The sequence below is a fragment of the Nothoprocta perdicaria genome, unplaced genomic scaffold (assembly GCF_003342845.1).
Source record: "Nothoprocta perdicaria isolate Ctin4 unplaced genomic scaffold, notPer1 scaffold_10, whole genome shotgun sequence".
Lineage (NCBI taxonomy): Eukaryota > Metazoa > Chordata > Aves > Tinamiformes > Tinamidae > Nothoprocta > Nothoprocta perdicaria.
Window position 1 is genome coordinate 2,639,533 of NW_020454094.1, and position 20,317 is coordinate 2,659,849.

At 49.9% G+C, this 20,317-nt stretch overlaps 1 protein-coding gene across 1 annotated transcript; it reads left to right on the forward strand.

The window, feature by feature from the left end:
- The first annotated feature begins 878 nt into the window (after positions 1-878).
- Positions 879-19,341, forward strand: PSTPIP2 (proline-serine-threonine phosphatase interacting protein 2). Its single transcript, XM_026040159.1, has 15 exons — positions 879-916; positions 8,525-8,625; positions 9,132-9,209; positions 10,299-10,333; positions 11,889-11,995; positions 13,156-13,218; positions 13,702-13,800; positions 14,097-14,142; positions 14,957-15,036; positions 15,778-15,876; positions 17,081-17,177; positions 17,512-17,593; positions 18,382-18,416; positions 18,643-18,700; positions 18,870-19,341. The coding sequence occupies exons 1-14, from the start codon at positions 884-886 to the stop codon at positions 18,690-18,692; spliced, it is 1,005 nt and encodes a 334-aa protein (XP_025895944.1). The 5' UTR covers positions 879-883; the 3' UTR covers positions 18,693-18,700; positions 18,870-19,341.
- The last annotated feature ends 976 nt before the right edge of the window (positions 19,342-20,317 follow it).

Sequence of the window (20,317 nt, forward strand, 5' to 3'; positions counted from 1 at the left end):
CTGTCAGGCAGTGCTTTTGGACCATCTCCTGTGCTAACACTCACTCTGTGACTAATGCTGTATGTTCAATGTGAAGAGCGCAGACTTGACATTGGGACTATACCTTTATAAAAGCTTGTTATCCTCTCTGCTCGTTTTGCTCAGTGCCTGAACCTAAACAGCTTGTTGAYTGTGCAGTGGGGTCAGGTGTTAGGTCTGTCCTGCAGGTGGGAGCGGCGGGTCGAAGGCCGGTCGGGGAGGCCTTGGCTGTGCTGCTGGACGCGCTGGCCGCAGGGGGGTGCTGGGCGGCAGGGAAAGCAGCCCTCGGGGACGGTGACGCTTTTGCTTCTGGCAGCCGCTGSGGGGCTTGGTGTCCCCTTTCGCTGGCTCTAGGGCCAAGTAAATGGCCTTGAAAGCGGGTAGCAATGGAGATGACAGCAGCAGCGATCCTTCTTGTGAGCTGAGATCAGGTCTAGCGAGGAGAAACAGCAAGAGAGAAGCAGCAAGCTCGTGCAGAGCTTCCACACCTGCAACCTCGTGGAGCCCTAGCCCCAAACACTAACAGTTCTGAGCAAGAAAGTGACAGCAGAAAAAAAGTCTTTAAAAAAGTTCCAGGGGGACTGTGCATCCCTGGCAAAGCATGAAAGCTGAGCACAGCCCTGCTGTGCTGCTGAGAGCAGGGCAGCACCTCTCGAGCRCTCCCGCTGTGGGGGCCCTTGCACGGCTGCAGCCGCCCACACTGCGTTACAGCCGATGCGCTTTTCGGTGAGATCTCGGCGCGGGGCGGCCCGTCCCGTCCCGTCCAGTCCCGTCCGGCCAGGCGCCTCCCCGCGCCGCGGCCCCGGGCGGCCGTTGCGGCCGTTGGCGCCGTTGGGGCGGGGCGCGCGGCGGCGGCGGCAGCAGCATGAGGGAGTCGCGCTTCAGGGAGCACTTCTGGGTGAGTGGGGCGGCGGGAGCCCCCCGGCCCCCGCGCGCGGAGGCGCCGCCAGGAGCGCGGGGCGAGGGGGAGACGTTACCTCTTTGGGGCTGCAGCGGGTGTTTCGGGGCGCTGGAGCTGCTCCCGTTCGGCCCCTTCTCCTGCAGAAAYGCTCCACGGGCGCTGGAGCTGCTCCGGTCCTTAGGCAAAGCCGTGGACGCGGCGGTGGATTTGGGGGTCCAAACGTCCCCTGTGCTTCTGCATGACAAAATACAGCCGTGCCGGTGGCAGGCACGGGCCGAAGGGAGAGCTCCTGGAAAAGGCAGAATCTACCCSAAGTTGTCTATAGGGGAGTTGCAAGGGGCAGCGCATCAGCCGCAGGTGCATGAGGGAACAGGAGGACAGAAACCGCCGAGTTTTACYGAGGTTTTTTACACCTTCAGCGTGCTGCCTGTTCTGTGAGAGAGTGCAGACTTCCCCCTGCATTTTTTTTTTTTCCATTTTATTCATTACACCTACACCAAAAAGGGAAGAGGAAGGAAAACTCCACTGTTCTGAGCTGAATAACTTTGCAGCGGCCGCGACAGCTCCATGGGAAAGGGGGGATCCGGGAGGGCCCCACAGCGAGCGCTTCAGTGGGGRCTGTGGGCTGCAGGCGCAGGGAGAGGATTTCAGCCTTGCTGTGGATGGCACAAGGTCCAAACCTAACCCCGGAGACCCACAGGCTGAGGTGTTTTCAGCGCTGTGACTTGAGGCATTGAAACCCTGAGTTGAGAATCGCAAGTGCCCCGTGTCTTCATGGGGACAAGCGTTGACCTTTGCTGCACGGTGATAAACATCTGAGTATTTCCCTCATACTGTTGGTCAAAYGGACCAACTGGCCTTGGTGCCACCGTAACTGTGGAGCGCAGGCTGTGGTTTCATGTTCTGGGGACATGAAAAGTGAGAGCAGCCCCATGACCCTGGACGGTTTTGAGTCCTTCGTTGTGCATTTGAGTCCTTTGTTGTGCAGCCTCCGCTACAGCAGGGCTGAGCTGTCCGCCTCGGGGGCAGAGTTGGCACGAAAACCTTCCCGTTTCACTGGTGATTTTCCTGCACTGGAGGCTGTTTCCAGAGCTGGTTCATCACACGGCCTCACTTTGAGAGCTCGGCTGCTGGGTAGGAATTACTTGAAAACCGTGTGCTCTTGCTGCAATAACCTCTTGCTTCGCCAGTTGGGCTTCCACATAGCCGCACAGCTGGCCTGGAGCGAAGAGATCCTGCGCTTTGGCCCCAGCTCCAGCATCCAGAAGACGCCCCAAGCTGTAGGTGTGGGGGATATGGCAGCGTGGGGGGAGCGGTGCCGTAGCTTGACTGACGCTGCCCCTTACAAACCATGTGTTAACTGAGCTCTTTTGCAGAAAGCTTGACAGCTATAACAAAAATAAAAATATGCCTCAGCTCTTGCTTGTTTCCTCCTGCCCAGCCTGCAGCAATTGCTGTGAGTTGAGCAAGCAGGGTTTTTTTTCCCCCTGTTTGCTTTTACAATCTCTTTCATTATATAGCGTCTCCCATCCATTAGTTCCTTTTCTGGATATCTGGTTTTCCCCARGCCTGTTCTTGCAGGGCATTTCAGGTAAATCACTGGCAAGTCTTTGGTCAGAACACAGCGGTCGTTGCAGGTACCTGTAAAACTAGTGGGGAAATAGAGATGATGGTCAGGCTAAAATGGACTTTAAGTCCAATCTGCTGGCTTAAAAATCACATCCTGGAGAGCTGGTTCTTTGTCATTGTACTTAGAATAATTTGCTCCCTGCAGATGGTGTGTAGAAAGAATGAGCAAATGATTTTGAAGGCTGAGACCTGCTAACTTTCACTGAGGCTGGTCAGATTAAATGACTCTTTAAGACGAGATTTACATGTTGAGTCTTTTAGGCACTTGCCAATACCTACTTTTCATATCAAGGAAAAGTAATCCTAGTAAAACAGTCCATGACTCAGGCAAGTTGTCTGGAATAAACGATGCTTTTATTTATTTCATTCTCTAACAAAGTACACGGCAGAGTTTCTGCAAGACGCTTATCCTCCCAGTGTGTAGCAGTGTCTTGCTTTTCTTTCCTCAAAATTGGAAGTGCAKCAGGAAAGAAGTGGTTTGCTGCAAACTGCAGAGCGAGGGGAATGCAGAGTCTGCAAAGGAAGCGGCGATTCCTCGCTGCAGGCCCCGGTACCGCTCACTGTACCTGGTGTTTTGCAAGGGGGAAGGTGCAGCRAGTGGCCTGGGCAGCCTCTTATTTGCACACCAGGAAATTCAGCCTGGGACACTGGGTGCCACCACCAGGTAAATGAACCCAGGGCTCTGGAGGGGAAGGTCCTTCACATTGCAACAGTGACCTGGCCTTTATTTTCTCTTCATTGCCGGTTTCTTTCTCTAGCTGTGCAGCACCCGGGGGGCCTCATAAATTCTTTCTCAGCAGCTCTGATTCCTCCTCAGCCCTGGCGTTGGACAAGAGGAGAGCTCGGCCAGGAGCTGCGAGCCCAGACCCCAGGTTCCCCTGCTCGCTCACTCACAGCGTGACGGTGGCTCTGCCATTTCACTTCCCTYTGCTCCCCCGGTCTGTCTCTGCAATGCAACTGGCTTTGTGCTGTAGAGTTTGTCACTAGTGCTATTAAATCCTCAGCTTGAAAGCAAGGAGGTGGGGTTTATAATTGCCTAAAATAATGRAGGCATAAAATAATTGCCTGTTTTGATGGCCTGACATTCTCTATTCACACACATATTTGGGACTTGCAAGATGCACATTTATGGGCAGAGGATAGGACAGTTCTTACAAGTTTGAATGGGAAAATTGATCATTGAGATGCTGTTTTTCATAGGGTGCAGTTCTAAGGTGGCTGGATATGCCAAGAGTCCTGTTGCTCCCTCTCAGCTGTTCTTGGCTGGTGTGTTGTACCCACGTGGTTATGTGAAGCTGCAGCTTCTTGCTGTGGAGCCAAGTGGCTTTGGTTTGTCAAGCCCTTGAATTCAGGCATGTGCCTGGGTGTGCTGTTCATCTGTGGGAGAAGATGCACAACTAGGTTCCCTGCTTCCCCCCCAGCAAATTTGGCTRCCTTCGCAGGGCAGTCAGTGCTGCTCTAGGGTGGGCATTGCCTTGTGCATGGTGTAGGGTGGTGATCCAAGATCCTACATGCATCCCTAGGGACCACGTGCATTTTTATGGCACCTGTGCTGAACAAGAGCAAAAAGTAGCTTCAACCTGCAGTGAACTTTGTCTTTCCGTTGTTTGGGGCTTTGCTATCTTTTTATTTATTTACTTATTACCTCTTGTGGAAAAGAGATACCTCAAAAAGTGTTGGGGCTACTTTTTTTGCCCCGCAGAAATTGGTGTAAAAATGTTCTTTTCTGGTCTGAATAACCTCTGCAGGACCTTGAGAAGCTTCAGGACTTGAGCACTTGCGAGCTAAAATAGCACAGCCATTTATCTCTGCACAGCACCTCTGATCACTAAAATAGACACCCTCTATTGCTGTGTTTTTCTAAGCACATAAGGCTAAGAAGGGACACRAAAACCTCTGCATAAGCAAACATATTTCAGGTCCAAGCCTGTGCTTGGACTCGGTGAGCAGCACAGTGCCCCTTGCTGACTGCTGCGGCTCGCTGGCCCCACTGCTGCGAGCTCAGGTTTTACTTGTGAGTGCAGGCTGAAGGGCTGAGGATCCAGAGTGTGAGAGCACACAGCATGGYGAATGAATGCCAGGACCAAACGCTAAACTGCAGCACTCACCGAATCTCTCTGTGCCCAAACGCTCTTCTTTTTGGGAGATGAGGATCACGCAAGGTCACACCAGGACTTCGGATGTCGTATTACAGCATTTTAGCCCCTCTTGCTAAAAACACAAGCTAAATCCCAGCAGGTAATTTTATGCCAATCAGAATTTTCCAGCTTGAGAACAGAAAWGGCACATTCCCGCATGGGTGAATTTGAATCCCTCTTTACTTTTTTATTCCATGAAACTTATTCCAAATTATTCCATCCTGCCCGAGTTATTCATTAACAGAGAAATTCTTTCTCGCATAGGGACTCTGCAGGAGTATGTAAGGCTGGAACGGAGCAAACCAGGGCAGCAGGAAACCTCTGCTGCTCTTGGCAAGCGCTGCTGTGCCCAGCGGAGCCCTGGAACGCTTTTGAGAAGCTTCAAATGGGAGTTTCCATTCCCTGAGGGCTTCACATCCGCTCTGCGCTCTGGAAACATCAGCTGCTGCTTTGTCACCTCACATCATCCCTTTGCRGTTTCCATGGGCACTACCCTAAATAGCATGTCCGTTAATAGCCCCAGCAAGGAGCCGGAGACGTGGTGAGGACCATGATGGTCTCGTGCTGTTTTGGCAGGGGACAGAGGGACAGAGGAAGGGGCCCGAGGAGCAGAGCCGYCCTGGGTGCTGACCTTGCTGCGGCACCGCGGTCGTGCCTCTCCTTTTCTTCATATCCCTCTGCTTTTCCATGCACTGCCTTCCAGCTTGCACGTGCAGCACCCATGCCTTCCCAGGCACTCCTGGACCCTGCCTTTTCCTTTCTTATTGTTTTGTTCTGTTTTTTAATGAGTTTTGGCTTCCTTACTGCTCTCCCTGCACCACCTAGTTCAGGCCAGCCTGTGAGAGAGGAAGCAGGGGCCCTGCCTGCCAGCGCTGCAGCCCTGTGCTGGCCAGTGTCCCATATCACAGCCGATTCATGCCTGCCCCCATGCCCTCCCTGCTCCCCTCCACCTCGCACATCCAACAARCAGCAGCCTTTCCCGTGAGGGCTCTGCCAGGTCATCGGCACCCGAAGCTGCGTTTGGATGAGTGGCGATGGCCTGATGAGATGTTACTGGGAAGAAGCCTCTTGAAAGCAGAGGAAAATCCTGCTGGCCTGTGCGTCAGGCCTGCTGTGAAACTCATGGGTTCTGCTTCTGCAAAACCTTGTGTCCCGCTCGTGAGAAAAGGAGTTTAAGGGCTGTCTGCCCTGGTTAAGGGACAGGGCACCGTTCTGGAACCAGGTTCTTGTCTTCCCTCCACAACCCTTCAGCACCACCACTGTATGTCTCCCTGGAGACCTACTGGAGATGGGATTCACTTGGTGCTTTTAGGTAGAAACCCCATTTTGGGTAGAAACCGCATCATGTGCACACTCAATCCATGCAATTTAGCAAAGTTTACCAAGTTTTAGCTTGCTGTTCCTCACTTACCATGGATCTGCCGCTGGAAAGGGGTCTCTCAACCTCAAGATGTATCCTTGAGAGCTGTCCCTGCTCAAGCGGAGATCCTGGCCAGGATCCTGTGCAGGAGAGCTCAATGAGCTCTGGGCTGTCCCCCTATTTATGGGGCAACATTTATAGTCATATTTGCAAGTCAGATGACCTTTGGCTGGTGTAGGCTCAATGAGCTYTTGGCTCTCGTGCTGTTATCTGTCTCCTCAGGGTTCAGCTTAATCAGTCGTGGTACCTGTTGTTGATGGTTAGCGTCCGAGTCGGGGAGGAGATCAGGGAGGCCATCCAGACCATCTGCAGCTTGAAAAAGAACTTGAGGCTTTTCTGATGGATTTATTTGGCTCTTTTTGGATCAATATTGCTATTTTATTGGGAAGATCTTGGGATTTGGGATATGGGGATCCCTGATCCCCAGCTGAGGGGTGTGTGCAGATCCTGAGAGCTCATTCCCTGATTATTTCATTGACTGGAGCTCAGTGCCCGGTGCTCCACACACACACAGAGTGCCTGTGGCCAGGCTGAGCCTGACTAAGCAGCATGTATGTAGTTGCTCTCTGCTTCTTTCTTATTTCCTTTAAATGGGGATAGGAAGTCAAGTAAGGGTGTTCTTGAATTTTGCAACAGTCACAAAAATGGATTTCAGCGTAAACGTGCTTCCTTTTTCACAGAGCTGCTTAGCAAAGACGCAGCGCGAGCTGCAGGGCAGCTCTGTGTTTTTGGTAATAAGCTCACTTTGGGTACGTGTGAGCCAGTTCAGTAAACAAAAACTAAAGAAGCTGTTTGGGGATCAGCTGGTGCYGTGGATCCTGCTCCCTAATCCCCTCGTGCCCATCCCTGGCCCAGGCAGAGCGCAGCTTACCTGTGCTCGCCGGGGGGTTCCAGCCCGTCCTGCCTCACCAGATCTCTGCTGCATTTCTTGCTTTCTGACCACCGACTTTCAATTCCTTGACCTCTTAGAGAAGTCCATAATGATGAAATGTTTGATTTGCTACAGAGACCAGCGGTGCTACTCACGCAGACTTTTGAGAAATCTCTCCCATGGCTTTCTTCACCTTTTCACTGATTATCTGTATACAGTCATCTTGGCTTTAAACCATTTCCTGAATCTCTCAATTTTGCCATTATTCCTCTTTAAGTTTCTTATAACTGTTTGTGGCTTTTGCTTCCTTTCTCTGAACTCCCTATCTGCTTCAGCCTTTGCTTCCTTTCTGCAGCCTGTTTCTGTAGAACATGAGCCAGTCCTTTTTGCAGAAGATGACAGGTAGCAGCTTCTGTTGAGCTCCCTGTATCTGCTTTGGCCTTTTATTTTTTTGGAGAAGGAGAGTTCCTGGTCAGAGCTTCCCTCTTTGTATTATCGTAGCACTTAGGAGTCCTGAGTTTGGCTCAGACCTGTAGGGTGGTAAATCCTGATTAGTTGTAAAACAAAAATCCACTTTTTGTCCTATGGAGCTTATGGCTTCAGACAGCTGATGATGGAGTTAGGAGGAAAGAGTGGGGTGATATCATTACCTATATATATATATGTAGGTAAATATCGCAGGAGTGGGCTTTTGGAAGAGGCAGGATGGAAAGGACAATCCCAGAATCCCAAAATGGTTGAGGTTGGAAGGGACCTCTAAAGCTCACCCAGTGCAGCCCCCTGCTCCAGCAGGGACACCCAGAGCTCGGGGCACCCGGTCCCATCCCGGCGGGTTGGCAGATCTGCAGAGCAGGAGCCTCCGCAGCCTCCCTGGGCAGCCTGGGCCAGGGCTGGGCACCCTCACMCCAAACAAGYTCTTCCTCACGGGCACATGGAGCTGCCTGCGCTGCAACTGGCACCCACTGCCCCTTGGCCTGGCACTGGCCACCACCGAGAAGAGCTTGGCTCCCTCTTCTCTACATTCTCCTCTCAAGTRCTTATACATATTCATCAGATCTCCTCTCAGTCTTCTCTTCTCCAGACTAAACAGGCCCCGCTCGCTTATTCTTTCCTCATAAAATAGATGCTCAAGTCCCTTCATCATCTTTGTTGCTCWRTGAATGCCAGCTTTGGAAGGGACCATGCTAAAGGAGGAGTTTTGGTCTGTCTTGGGACTGACCATATTCTGACTGGGACAGAGCATGTTTCTGGCATGCTGGAGGACTAAGCTAAGCTCTTCTATTTCTGAAAAGGAAGCCATAAAAAGGCCTTGTYCTAAATTGCCATCACTTTTCTTATTCTGGAACTGACTCCTAGCCCAAACCACAAGGTTTATATATTTTTGTACAGCTTATAAGCCAGATGGAAACAGACATTGGCTCTTGGTTGAGCCATTCCTTGTGTAAATCCTCCCAGGATCCTGTAAATCCTKCACAGTCCTTATGTAAATCCTGCAAGTGCAATGGATTGCACTGATAGGGATGTGACTCCTGTTCTTATGTTTTCAGAGCACGGACTTGACAAGCACAGTGGGCTATGACAACATCATTCAACACTTGAACGATGGCAGGAAGAACTGCAAAGAGTTTGAAGACTTTTTGAAGGAAAGGTACTGAGTTWTCTTTGCAAATGGATTTGGTTGAACTTGGGAAGTGAAGCAATTATTTATATTTCTTCTATCCCCATTTTGTTTTCTTTTTTTTTTCTTCTGTTGTGTTTAGCTACTCACTATGTAAAACGTGGTTTTGGGATGATGAGGAACTTGTCTTTTTACACTGTTCTTTCCTTACAAGACCGGTATTGTGGTATGATGTCCTGTGCCCAGCAGACCTCTGCTGTTAAGCAACAGATACTGCTAGTTGCAAAGGCCAGGGCTCAACCAATGCTTGGATTTGAATGATTTGTGATAAAAAGAAAGCAGAATCTGGAGCAGTTGAATATTTTTATGCTGCCAGGCATCCCTACTGAAGGGCTGCAGGCATGGAATGTTGTTCTAATCAYCTCCATACTCAGGGGACATCTCTTGGGAAACTTCTGCCATTCTTGACTTCTGTTGAAAACAAGAGTCGGTTTCCGAAATGTGAGTTGCCTCTAACTTGCCTCTTTCCTCAACAGAGCAATCATAGAAGAAAAATATGGCAAAGAGCTCATTAACCTATCAAAGAAGAAGCCCTGTGGGCAGACGGAGTTGCAGTAAGTTCAGCCACGTGTGTGTTTTGCTTTTATAGGTGTCCTGGGTTGGAGCAATGAAGGAGGAGAATGAAATGCAATAGTGACCAAAAGGTGCTCTGAAATTAGTCTTGTGAGTGAAGAGGGGTTCAGTTAGGTTGGTCTCTGCCAGTAATTGAGCTGGAYTCCACCAAGCTCCTTCAGTTATAGACTAACCTACTTGGACCCTCAAATGAGATGTGGTCTGATGGTTAGGCAGAGAGATGAAGATTGTGAGACCTGGGTTCTGCTCCTGGCCTTTTGTAGCCAAAGTACATTTATTTCCTTGAGACAAACAGTGCAGATCTCCAAAGGCCCTGCATGGCAGCCCTGCACAGGCAGCACTGTGACCACGCTAGGCTCTGACCTGACAAGCTGTAAGCAAAACTTAGCTCTGAAGCACTTGGTGTTGCCAGCTTTCCCTGAATAAGCCCTTAGAAGAAGAGGAGAGCCTAGAGTACCTCACCTCTAAATCTCCCACAAAGAGCTGGAATAAAACCAAGGTGTCCCCAGTCCTCTAGTCCATTTCCCTAATGACCCTTGGCAGCTTCTGTTGCCTCCTTGGCAGCTTCTGCTGCCTCCTTTCTTTCTGTACATCATCTGCATTCAGTTTGATATCCTCTGATTATTTGCTTTTAATTTTATTTTGGATTTTTATATGTTTCTGGAATTTTCATCACAGTATGTTGACAGGGAGAAAATTTCCCTGCATTTCCAACCATATGACAATCAAACATACAGAAAAAAAATGTCTGTATGTCCAAGAGGTACTTATGGGAGGCTKCTTGGAACATTTGTCTTGAAACTCAGAACATGCATTAATATTCAATGTTTGGAAAAAAAGGTAAAGAGTAGATATCTAAGCAATTGAGCTGTGTGGTACCCACTTAGAGGGGAAGAACTAACATATGAAAGTGGTAAATAAACGTGCTTTAGGCTGCTTTAATCAGTATCCAGTTAGGAATTCGCTCACCAGTTTAGGAGATGTGTTTGCTTTTGCTGTTACTGCTGGTGAAGCCTGTGGTGGCGTGGACAGTGCTTTCCTGCTCTTCTAATAGTCTCTCTGTTTTTCAGCACCCTGAAGAGATCTCTTGATGTTTTTAAGCAACGTAAGTAGCTTCTTCATGTTTGTCAAGATACTTGGCAGCACTGAAGCCAACAGCCAGCTCTTTGGGAAGCAAGTACTGGAGAAGTCTCCCAAGCTGTATGATACTTGGGTCAGTCATAGGCTGTAAATGCAGACTGTAAGGCAAAGGGTTCCAGGCAGAAGTGGGAGAAGGAAGGCTCCCCTGTGGGGTCGCCCTCCTGGGCTCTTTTGGGGTTTTGAGGCTGGCTGGAGCTCAGAAGTTGTGTTTAGATTGTATTTCAGAAGTTGAACATCAGAAGCTTAGCTGCAGTTTCTCTCTCCCTGGCACTTACTGGCTTCTTTAGCCAGATACTCAGTAATCAGAGCATCTGAAGGATGGTGCCTTGGCCATGTTACACAGTCCATTCATTTCCATGGGTTCATGAGGTCTTCTGCTGAAGGACAGTAAGTGGAAGGACAAGCAGCTCATCTCAAAGGGAAAATGCATCCCTTTGCTTCCAGCAGTTTTACTGCCTACCTGCAGTGCTCTAGGTAGATCTGCAAACCCTGCCAAGACTCCATGGTTGCAGCCCGTCTCCCTCCTGCTCCTCTGCCCAAGCTTGTCTTTTGAGCAGAAATTGGGGTCCTGTGAGCTCTTCCTGCCTCTAGAAAAGCTCTTTCTGAAGCATCTCCAGCTGGGCACTCAAATGTGAGGGGTGCCCATCTCCCAGCTCCTGTTCTGGCTGTGGGCAGCCAGATGGCCTGCCTGCGTAAAGGCACACGTGCTGGCGTCAAATTAGCAGTGGAAATAAGTAAGCAGGTGGCCACAGGAGGGCACAGAGGGCCAGTGCTCTGCTCAACCCCAGCCAGATTTGTCTGCTGCCTCGCACCTTGGCTCGTGGCCGTAGCGCTCCGGCCTTGCAGCAGCTGCTCCGTTAATACCCTTAATGTGTTATACCATATATATAACATGTATATTATACAGTAATAACCATATAATACCACCTTACCTTTGGGACTGAGAGCTAGCAGTGCAGAAAGGGCTCATGCTGCAGCGCATGCTGCAGTTTGGGTTAGCTCTGTATGAGCTTCATGAGCTGCAAGCGGGCAACTGTTTTGTGGTTTTGGCCGCTCTCCTTCAGCAGGGTCAGCTCAGCACAGCGGTGATGAGCCTGAAGCTTTAGCATCAGATTTGCAGTACCCAGGTTGTTTCTCTGCTAGCTGAGGGCAATGCCTATTCCAGACAAGTGCTTTAGTGCTTGTGCTGTGTTGAAACACGCCTGAATTAATCTGGATGAGGGAGAAAGGTGAGTGTGCTCTTTTGAATAACTTGTTTTGAATATGAATTTTATTAAACTGAAGTGCAGGCCCTGGCATAACTGATCCTGAATAACTCTTTACATAGAGAGGCTCTGTTTGGAAGGTGTTTTAGAAGTGCCACAGTTTTTATATTTCTGCAAGTGAATGTTTGAGGTGAGGCCTGTGGTGATAAGGGACCCCGAATGGAAGGGGTCTCCTGGGTCACGTTGATGTCAGTTAAAGCATTTAAATATCACAGTCTTCTTAGGCTGATACTTGATTTATCTTTTTTGTTACAGAGATAGACAATGTGGGACAAAGTCACATCCAGCTGGCACAAACCTTTCGGGAGGAAGCAAAGAAAATGGAGGACTTCAGGGAAAAGCAAAAACTGCATCGGAAAAAGGTCGAGAGCTGAGGGAGAGGCAGGAGCCAGTACCTTGGCCGCAAGGGGCACCTTGCAGGAATGCTGAGCTCCTGCCCTGGCCGGCTTTGCTGCAGTGCCCCAGCCCCCTCTCTGCTGTCAAGGGCTTGTGGCTTCTGGGAAGTCCAGGGTTCGTTCCTGAATGTTGCAACTGCGCTGGTGGACTGTGCAGCAACCTCTGACTTCCTCCTGCTCAGGGCTGCGTGCTGTCATTTTGCTGGGGCCAGGGATAGCTCGTGGGAGCTTAGCTCCAGGGACTCCAGGCCCAACCAAGGAGGTTTTTCAGGTGTAGGTGCCCAGCTCAGGACAGCTGGGGACATGTCAGGAGCATTGGCTGTGTCTCCCTGCTCTTCTACCAGAACCACAGATGGTGCCGGCCCATCGAGTCTCACGCTGTCACTGTGAATTCAGTTCCCATCTCCTGCATCCCTGCAGTGGGTTGGTAGCTCAGGGATTTGCACAATGTTTTAGGACATTCTCTGCCCCCAGAAAGCACTTTCCTTAGTAGAATGTAGTGCTGTGGTGCCTTCCCTCTCATGAACCTTGTGCCTGCTCCCTGTGGTATGACACCGAGAGCCCCCACACACCTGGGGCTTGTGTGTCAGGAGAGGGCTGAGAAGCTGTGAGCGTGGTGGAGGCTTCCATGTGGCCATAAGGAGCTCCTGAAATACGTCTTTGAGGGCTGGTGTCTGCTGGTGTGCACATGGCCAGGAATATGGTGTGATGCTGGAGGGTTCTCTTTGGGTCCTCCTTCTTCAGTTCTTTTGGCTTGTCATTTCTTTCCCCTCCTCCTCCCCAAAAAGAGAGAGGGAAAGCCATCAGAACCAGCTGCAGGAATGGCCCCAGCGTAGGGGAACGGAGGCTTGCCAATTTTTCTGAGTCCTATGTGCCACTCACACAATACTATATATTGTTAGTATTTCATTTGTAGAGCTCCTTTGCAGATTCAAAAAAAAAGGCTTAGATGCAGACAAAGAAAAATTAATATTTTGGACTGATTTTGAATACCTAGCTGGAGTGCCCAGCTCTGGGTGGAGGAAAGTGCCTAAACCCATCTGATAATCTCATTTCTTCCTCTTTATAGCTTACCCTTGAGCTTTGCAGGTCAGAGACACACTGGCATAAGTCTCTTCTCTTCACAGATAGAGCTCGTGATGGAGGCGATTCACAAAAACAGGAATTTGCAGTACAAGAAGACTATGGAGGTAAAGCAGAGGTGCTGCTATGCTTTCAGCAGAGCTGTAGCTCACAGGCACACACTGCTCCTCTGTTGCACACACTTGTTTCCTGCTGTACGAGTTAACACAATTAAAATGCAAGAGCACAGAGCTGGGGCAGAACTGACCACAGGAGCCTCCCTCTGTGTCTCAACTCTATGTTGTGCCTGCATAAACGGTGTGCAGGGATACTCAACAAAACTGAAGAGCATGCAAGGAAAACAGCTGCCGGCAGTTTTGCAGGCTCAGATAAGAGAGATTTAAATGTCATAGACTCAATTACTGCTTTTCATCCTGAGGCCTGGGACATTTGGGAACTTGAGTCCCATCTCCTTCTCTGCCTGCCCCACCAACCTATTCATTCTAAGGCTGTGTTTCCCTCTGAAGTATCCTGCATGCTAGATTTTATCTACTGTATTTCCATCTCTTTGTTTGCTGCCACGTTCCTGCTCAACTTGGTGGCTCCTCTAGGCAAAGCGGCTCTACGAGCAGCGTTGCAGGGACAAAGACGAGGCAGAGCAGGCCGTGCACCGCAACGCCAACCTGGTCACACAGAAGCAGCAGGAGAAGGTAAAGGGAGGYGGGTGGCCCTGGGGAAGGGGCAGAAGGGGAAGTGAGCAGAGCAGCAGGCTGYGCCACTTCAAGGTCCTGCTCTGTGCTGGGAAGCACTTGCACCTCTGTGCAGTGTTGTGAGACTCACTGCTGGCTGGGCCGGTACCTCCTGCTGGTCAGAATTGGCTTTGTGTCTCTTCTCTGAACTTTGGGGTGTAAGGTGAGGGGAGAGGGTTACTGATATTCCCCAGCTGACCTTGCACTGCTGCAGGCAACGCACCAGCGCTGTCTTACACCTCTCTTGTTTTTGGCAGCTGTTCCTGAAGTTGGCTCAGACGAAGTCGGCTCTGGAAGACTCTGGTGAGTGTGAAAATGAAGTGCACCAGTTTGGAGTGTTTCCTGGGGCAGGAGGCAGCACGGAGGGTCACTCTGTGAGGCGTGAAGCTGTGATGAGGCACTAGGGTGCTGGGGTGAGCTCTGACTCTTGGTTTGACTGCAGCTCCTTGGAAATATGGTCTGCAGATAGCATAAGGCAGGAGCTTGTCCTGGAGGAGCCTCTGTCACCCTGCCCGCRTGGCCCCACCATGACTGTTCTCTTGCTTTCCCCTGGGCAGTAGGGACAAGGCACTGAGGCTAGGGGTGCAAATGGTGCCAGGCCAGCACCTGGGAAGGGAAGAGCTTCTGCTTCTGCTCTGGCCGTGTGTCTGTGCCAGGGATGTCCTGTCCTGTCCTGTCCTGAGGGTGACCTCAGGACCTGGCGTTGCAGAGTTTAACACTGGCAAGGCTTTGCGAGGAGGAGCCACGACTCGCTGGCTTGCTGTGGGGCAGGCTGCATAGGGCCCCATCACAAGTGAACGTCTAGGCTACGAGGCTGCACACAGCAGGAGGAGATCCTGGCTTTGCTCAGCTAGTGCAGACACTTCTAAGCCTTCAAATGATTGCAAGGAAACTCCTTCACAGGCTGCAGGGAAGCAGAATGAATGGAAATGCWCTTGCCAAATGATGTCCCCTTCACAGTGTGCACTGCAGGCGATTGACAGTTCTCCACATGCATTCATTGCACTGCTAAGAACTGTGTGCTTGGATGTTCTACATACAGAGCTGTAAGGTTTGGATTTTTTTTTTTCATCAATTAATTGATTTAAAATGAATTGCCATTTGATTTCCATCACAGACAGGAGCTATCAGCAGAATATTGCTGCACTGGAGAAGATCCGGGAAGAATGGCAGAAGGAGCACATCAAAGCGTGCGAGGTAAACGCTGTGCGAGTCCGTCCTGCTGCAGGGGCCCTCCGACTTCCGTCTCTTCCCTACAAGGACTCGATAGAGCAGATCTCTCCTCTGGCTTTTATTCCCTTCATGGTAATATAGCAGGACCTGTTGCAGGTAACCTGCATGTTTCTAATGCTTGGATTCTGGGTTTAAGGTCCCACAAGTTTTGTATTTCACTTTCATTTCACTTTCATTTCATTTCATTTCATTTCATTTCATTTCATTTCATTTCATTTCATTTCATTTCATTTCATTTCATTTTTTCTTTCTGTTTTTCTTCCCCCTTTCCATCAATTTTGAACAGTGACGTTTTTGTGTTACTCACCTGCCTGTTTGGTGCTGCCATCATCTGGTTAGAATAGTCACTTCACTGTGACCATGCAAACTGAATACATATATATAATTCATATGCATATGTACATAAAATATAACTCATTATTATATATATAATGTACATAACTGATTGACTCATTGCAGTGTAGAATCACAACAGTTAGAGATTCCTTCCCTCACATCCACTTCCCTTACTTAGTAAAGCTCTCTGGCAGGCCAGACCAGAGCAAGACAAAGATGTGGTCAGGAGGTGAAACATGAGCTCAGGTCATGCTGCTGCTTAGAACATGTGTGAGCACCTGGGCAGAGAGGAGCAGTCCCCACTGCSGCCGGGGCCTCTCACCCCCGGACAGGGGAGCCTCATGTCCTCTTTTGTCTTCGTTCTCTCAGTTCTTTGAGACTCAGGAGTGCGAACGGATCAGTTATTTCCGCAGCGCCCTGTGGCTTCACACCAACCAGCTCTCTCAGGACTGTGTCCAGAATGACGAGGTAAGTCAGGGCAAGTCCTCTCCAAACCTTCCATTTCCTGCTTTGGAGAAGTCTTCCTCTGAAGAAGGAAGGAAGGACGGGAAGGAAGGAAGAAAGGAGGGAGGGAGGGAGGAAGGAAGGAAGGAAGGAAGGAAGCATGGATCTGGGTTCTCTTTACCCAGCTTTCTGTCATACTATAGTAACAGTCATGACTCTCTTAAGTGTAAGCTATTTGGAGTATCTGTCATTGGGGTAATTGTGAGAAAACAGATAGCAGTAAATGAATGAAAATGAATCAGAAAAATCCACTCTCCCAAGAGCAGATGCCTGTTCCTGCATGTGGTTGTGATTATATCACTTCCAAAAGTTTTGCGGGTGGCTTATGAGTGTATCCATATACACAGAGCCAATTCTGTATTATTATGGAGATAGGCAAAATGGGCTGGAGCACTCTCAACAGTCAGGAAGAAACRGGTAGAACTGGTGGAAACACTGCAATGAACCCACTTGCAAAGAATCAGCATTGAGGAAACCCTGGTGCCCTCTGCACCGAGTCCCAGACTCCAAGACCTGGGAAAATCAACCAGTTCTGGACAGGCACCAGCAGTGGACTGGCTGTGTTTCACATGGGCTAATAAATCTTCCTGAGGGGCTGGACAGTCCCCACACCAGCTCTCCTTTTACCTGCTGCTGCAGGGGCTCACCCACTGCTTTCACCATTGTACCTGCTTTAGCCTCAGCGCAGCCAGCAGGGTTTGGCCCAACAGATAGAAGTCGTAGACAACAGTCTTCATTGTCTTCACGTCCTCAGCCCGATTGCTGTTCACCTTGGCTGAGAAATTCCTGGCTGAATAAGATGAGGAAATGTAGCAGGAAGTGACTTTGCCAAAGATTATGCAGGAGCTCCCTGGTGAGGCTGGAATGGGAAGGCAGAGCCTCACTTGCTTTGCTATGCACAGGGCTGTGCTATGTCCATGTTGGCCTGTGGCCTTTGGTCTCCTCATGACCAGACCACAACAGCAACTTGCAGGTAGGAGGATGTGAGACCGTTTTTACAGATGAGAATTCCTCCTCTGGCCTCCTCCACCATTKAAATTTGTGTCTGGGGGTGAACACTGTGCTTTCCCCCCCGGTAGGATAAATGATTTAAAATGAAGAACAAAAAAAACCCAATGCTTACTTTTCAACATGATGTACAGCAGTGCTTTTTAATTCCTCTTTGCAGAAATACGAGGACATCCGCAAGAGTTTAGAAATGTGCAGCGTTGAGAAGGATATTGATTTTTTTGTAAATTTACGCAAAACTGGAAGTTTGGCTCCAGGTAAGAGCTCAGGGTAGTCTCCTAAGGTCGTGCTCAGTGGTTTCTCTTCCTCATGGTTTTGTTGCTCTGAGCAGCATCAATTCGGGTGAAAAAAAATGTTTCTAATGTCTCTCCATTCGTTCTCTGGCAAGGAGCGCTAGTGCCTTCACTCCTCRCTCCTTTCAGTTCCTGAAAACATCTCCCCCTTCCTGTACTTTTGAAGTTTTTAAGCTGATCAGATTCATCTGATCATCTTTCCAGGCAAGGGGGGAAGGCTTAGCAACTGAATGTTGCTATGAGCAATTAGTTCATACTTACACAAGGTCTATACCTTGCTATTGTGATTTTTTCCTAGCTCCTGTTGTTTATGAAAATTACTATAATGCACAGAGAAATGCAACACCCGTGAGAAGTCCAGCTCCWGTACCTATATCAAGGTAAGGAATGTAATGTGCAATGAAGCTCTCAAAAAACAAAAGTATTTTCTTGCTTTCCGTCTGTTGGAATCCTGATCTGGGAGTGTCCTACTGTGTCCTGCTGTCTCTGGAAACAATCAGAGATCCTTTAAAGAGCCTTTGACTCCTAATCTACCTGGGTTTGCTTGTGTGGTGCTCCTCTCCCTGCCTTGTTGTTGGCCTAGCTGAGGAGGGCTGCATCAGTTGAAAACATTTGGTGGGTAGAGGGAAGAACAACTTCAGCTTGCAGTGAGGACAAGAAAAACACCGTTCCAGGGCAGAAGTGGGGCAGGGAGGGAGGAGTGAAGGATGCTTTTGCCTCAGGGAAGAGGAGGATTCAGGGCTGAAGATTGTTGCTAAAGGTGAGTGTCCCACTTTGGCTGCTGAATCACTACGTGAGTCATGCCCAGKTACCACTGTCTGATGTCTCAGTCTGCAGGTAAAAATGCTGCCAAGTGCACGTGTCATACCCCACGGCTCCCATGTCAATGTTTTGCCACCTCATTGCTTTTGGTCATTCTTTTTCTCCCRTGCTGCATCAGATTTGATCCCTGTGCTTGCCAAGCATGGGAAGCTGTTGTTGTTGTTAGCAAACCATGGAACGACTTGGGAACAGATCTCTGTAAAAGTCAGGCCTGTCAAACATCTTGTCCTCTCACAAGCTCAGCTGAGGTGTCCCACGATCACAGCAACAGATGTTTTACATGTGTACGGATGTTTGAGGGAGAATACTGTAGCAGATGTTCAGCTCTGTGTTTCTTTCCGTGCAGGAGAGGACCTTTGCCACCCCCAGCCAGCGGGCCAGGTGAGTTCCCTCCTTGGGACTGTGTCAGTGCTGACCCCGCAGTGGGACTGCAGTGGGGCTCTGTTTTGGGTCTTAGACGAACCTGCTCTTTAAGCCTCCACTTATCCCTGTCTGCCATCCCTTTACCATGGATGGACAGTACATAGTGGTTTTGTCCCTTTGTAAAGTCCATCAAGCTCTTCCAAGCACTTCTGAGCAGATTTTATGTTTTTGTGCTGTGTTTTAGATGATCCTGATTATGTTACAGTCGATGGCTACAGCTTGATACATCACTAACAGCCGCAGTAAGTACTGGAATTCAGTGAAGACAGGATTTAACACGAGATGCAGCTACAGAGGGAAGGTCATAGAGAAAGAAGAGGGTGACCTTTGGGGGTGACTGGCTGTGAGTGGCAATCGTGCCAGTCCTCCTGACACCTGTGTGGAGCTGACACCGTCCTTGCTGTTCCCTAGGTTCTCCGGGCGGTACCTGGGAGCAGGAGCAGCGTGGCAGAGGTGGCCTGTTCAGCTGTTCCCAGCAACACAGCACCAAAGTGCTTCTCCATTCTAAGAAACCAACTGGGGACCTTGATAATTATTTGTRCATTCAGAAAGCGGCTACTAAAAAATCTGCTCCTTTCATCAGCAAATTCCCTCGACAGGCATCTCACCTTCACACTCAGGGAAAGAAAAAGCAAAAGCAATGGAMCTGCATGCAGGAGGATCTTCTGTGTCAGCAGCAGATTTGCTTTAAAGTCCTTTTAATGTACACTGATCTGGAAGAGCCTGCGAGCTGTTACTCTCTAGATATGTCATATGTGCCAAGGGGAGCCCTGTGCGATGCTTTGGGCGCCTTGCTTTGTGTTCAGAGGGCACTTGTCCCACTCACATCTCAGGTTATTCAAAGCTGAGGTTGCACTTTGGCCCATTTCTAAACTTTTGTCTGTAATAATGATGTTTACTAAAATTAAATGCAGATTACAGTGTCTCTCAGGAAGCTTTTTTAGAGCAGCACCAAGGGTTATAACTAAACACGGGTCTGGCTTTGCTGTACACGTATGCTGGGCTTAGGCACCAATACTGAAAGTTGATTTGTATCTTGCCTGGTATAGCAGCCCTCGGACAGTCACATTTGGACAAATATTGGTGATAGATCCACACTCAGAACCCAGTTTTTGGGCAGCGATGGTGCAGATGAAAGGAAAATGGTCAGTTCTCTRCCCCAGTCCCTTCCTCCTGTGCCCTTTTCTGCTTCCCAGAGACTCCCTCCGCACTAATCCTGCTGGGATCTGCCCATGATCCCCTCCAAAGCCATAGCAGAATCTCCATTTACAGGTGGGGACTGGCTGGAAACAAACTCGGCTGCCGACGCTGACCTGTGGCCRTGAGACCCTGTCCAGATCAGAGCGGGGGAAGAGCCTCCAAGCAGGTGCCCCGTGCCCGGGCCTGCCGGCATGCAGGAGCCCACGGGAGTTTTCCAGAGCCGTTGGTGTCACCCCGGTGCCTTCCCAGCCCCGCGGTGCCCGGGTTAGACACAGGGACCAGGGCAGTGTCCCGTTTCCCCAAACCCGGCGCCAAGGACGCGCCCGGGGCTGGTGTCGCTAGGCCCGGCCTGTGGCTCCCGCTGCTGCGGGGACGCGTGTGAGGGAACAGCCCGGGCTCCTGCATCCCGGCTGGCCCGGGTGGGACGTGCCCCTCCACGAGGCTACTGCAGCTTCAAAAAAGTAACTTTAAAATAGCAGTTTTGGGGCACATTTGTGAGGTTTGGCGTGTTGCGTCCTGTGCTTGGGACACACTGGGGCTGGGGCTGACACCCGTCTTGTTTTTCTCTCTCTGGGGTGGGGTTGGGACGTGCAGCCCCTCAGCCACCTCAATGTATATTCCTCAGCCACCTCAACGTATAGTCGTATCCTTATAGCTGG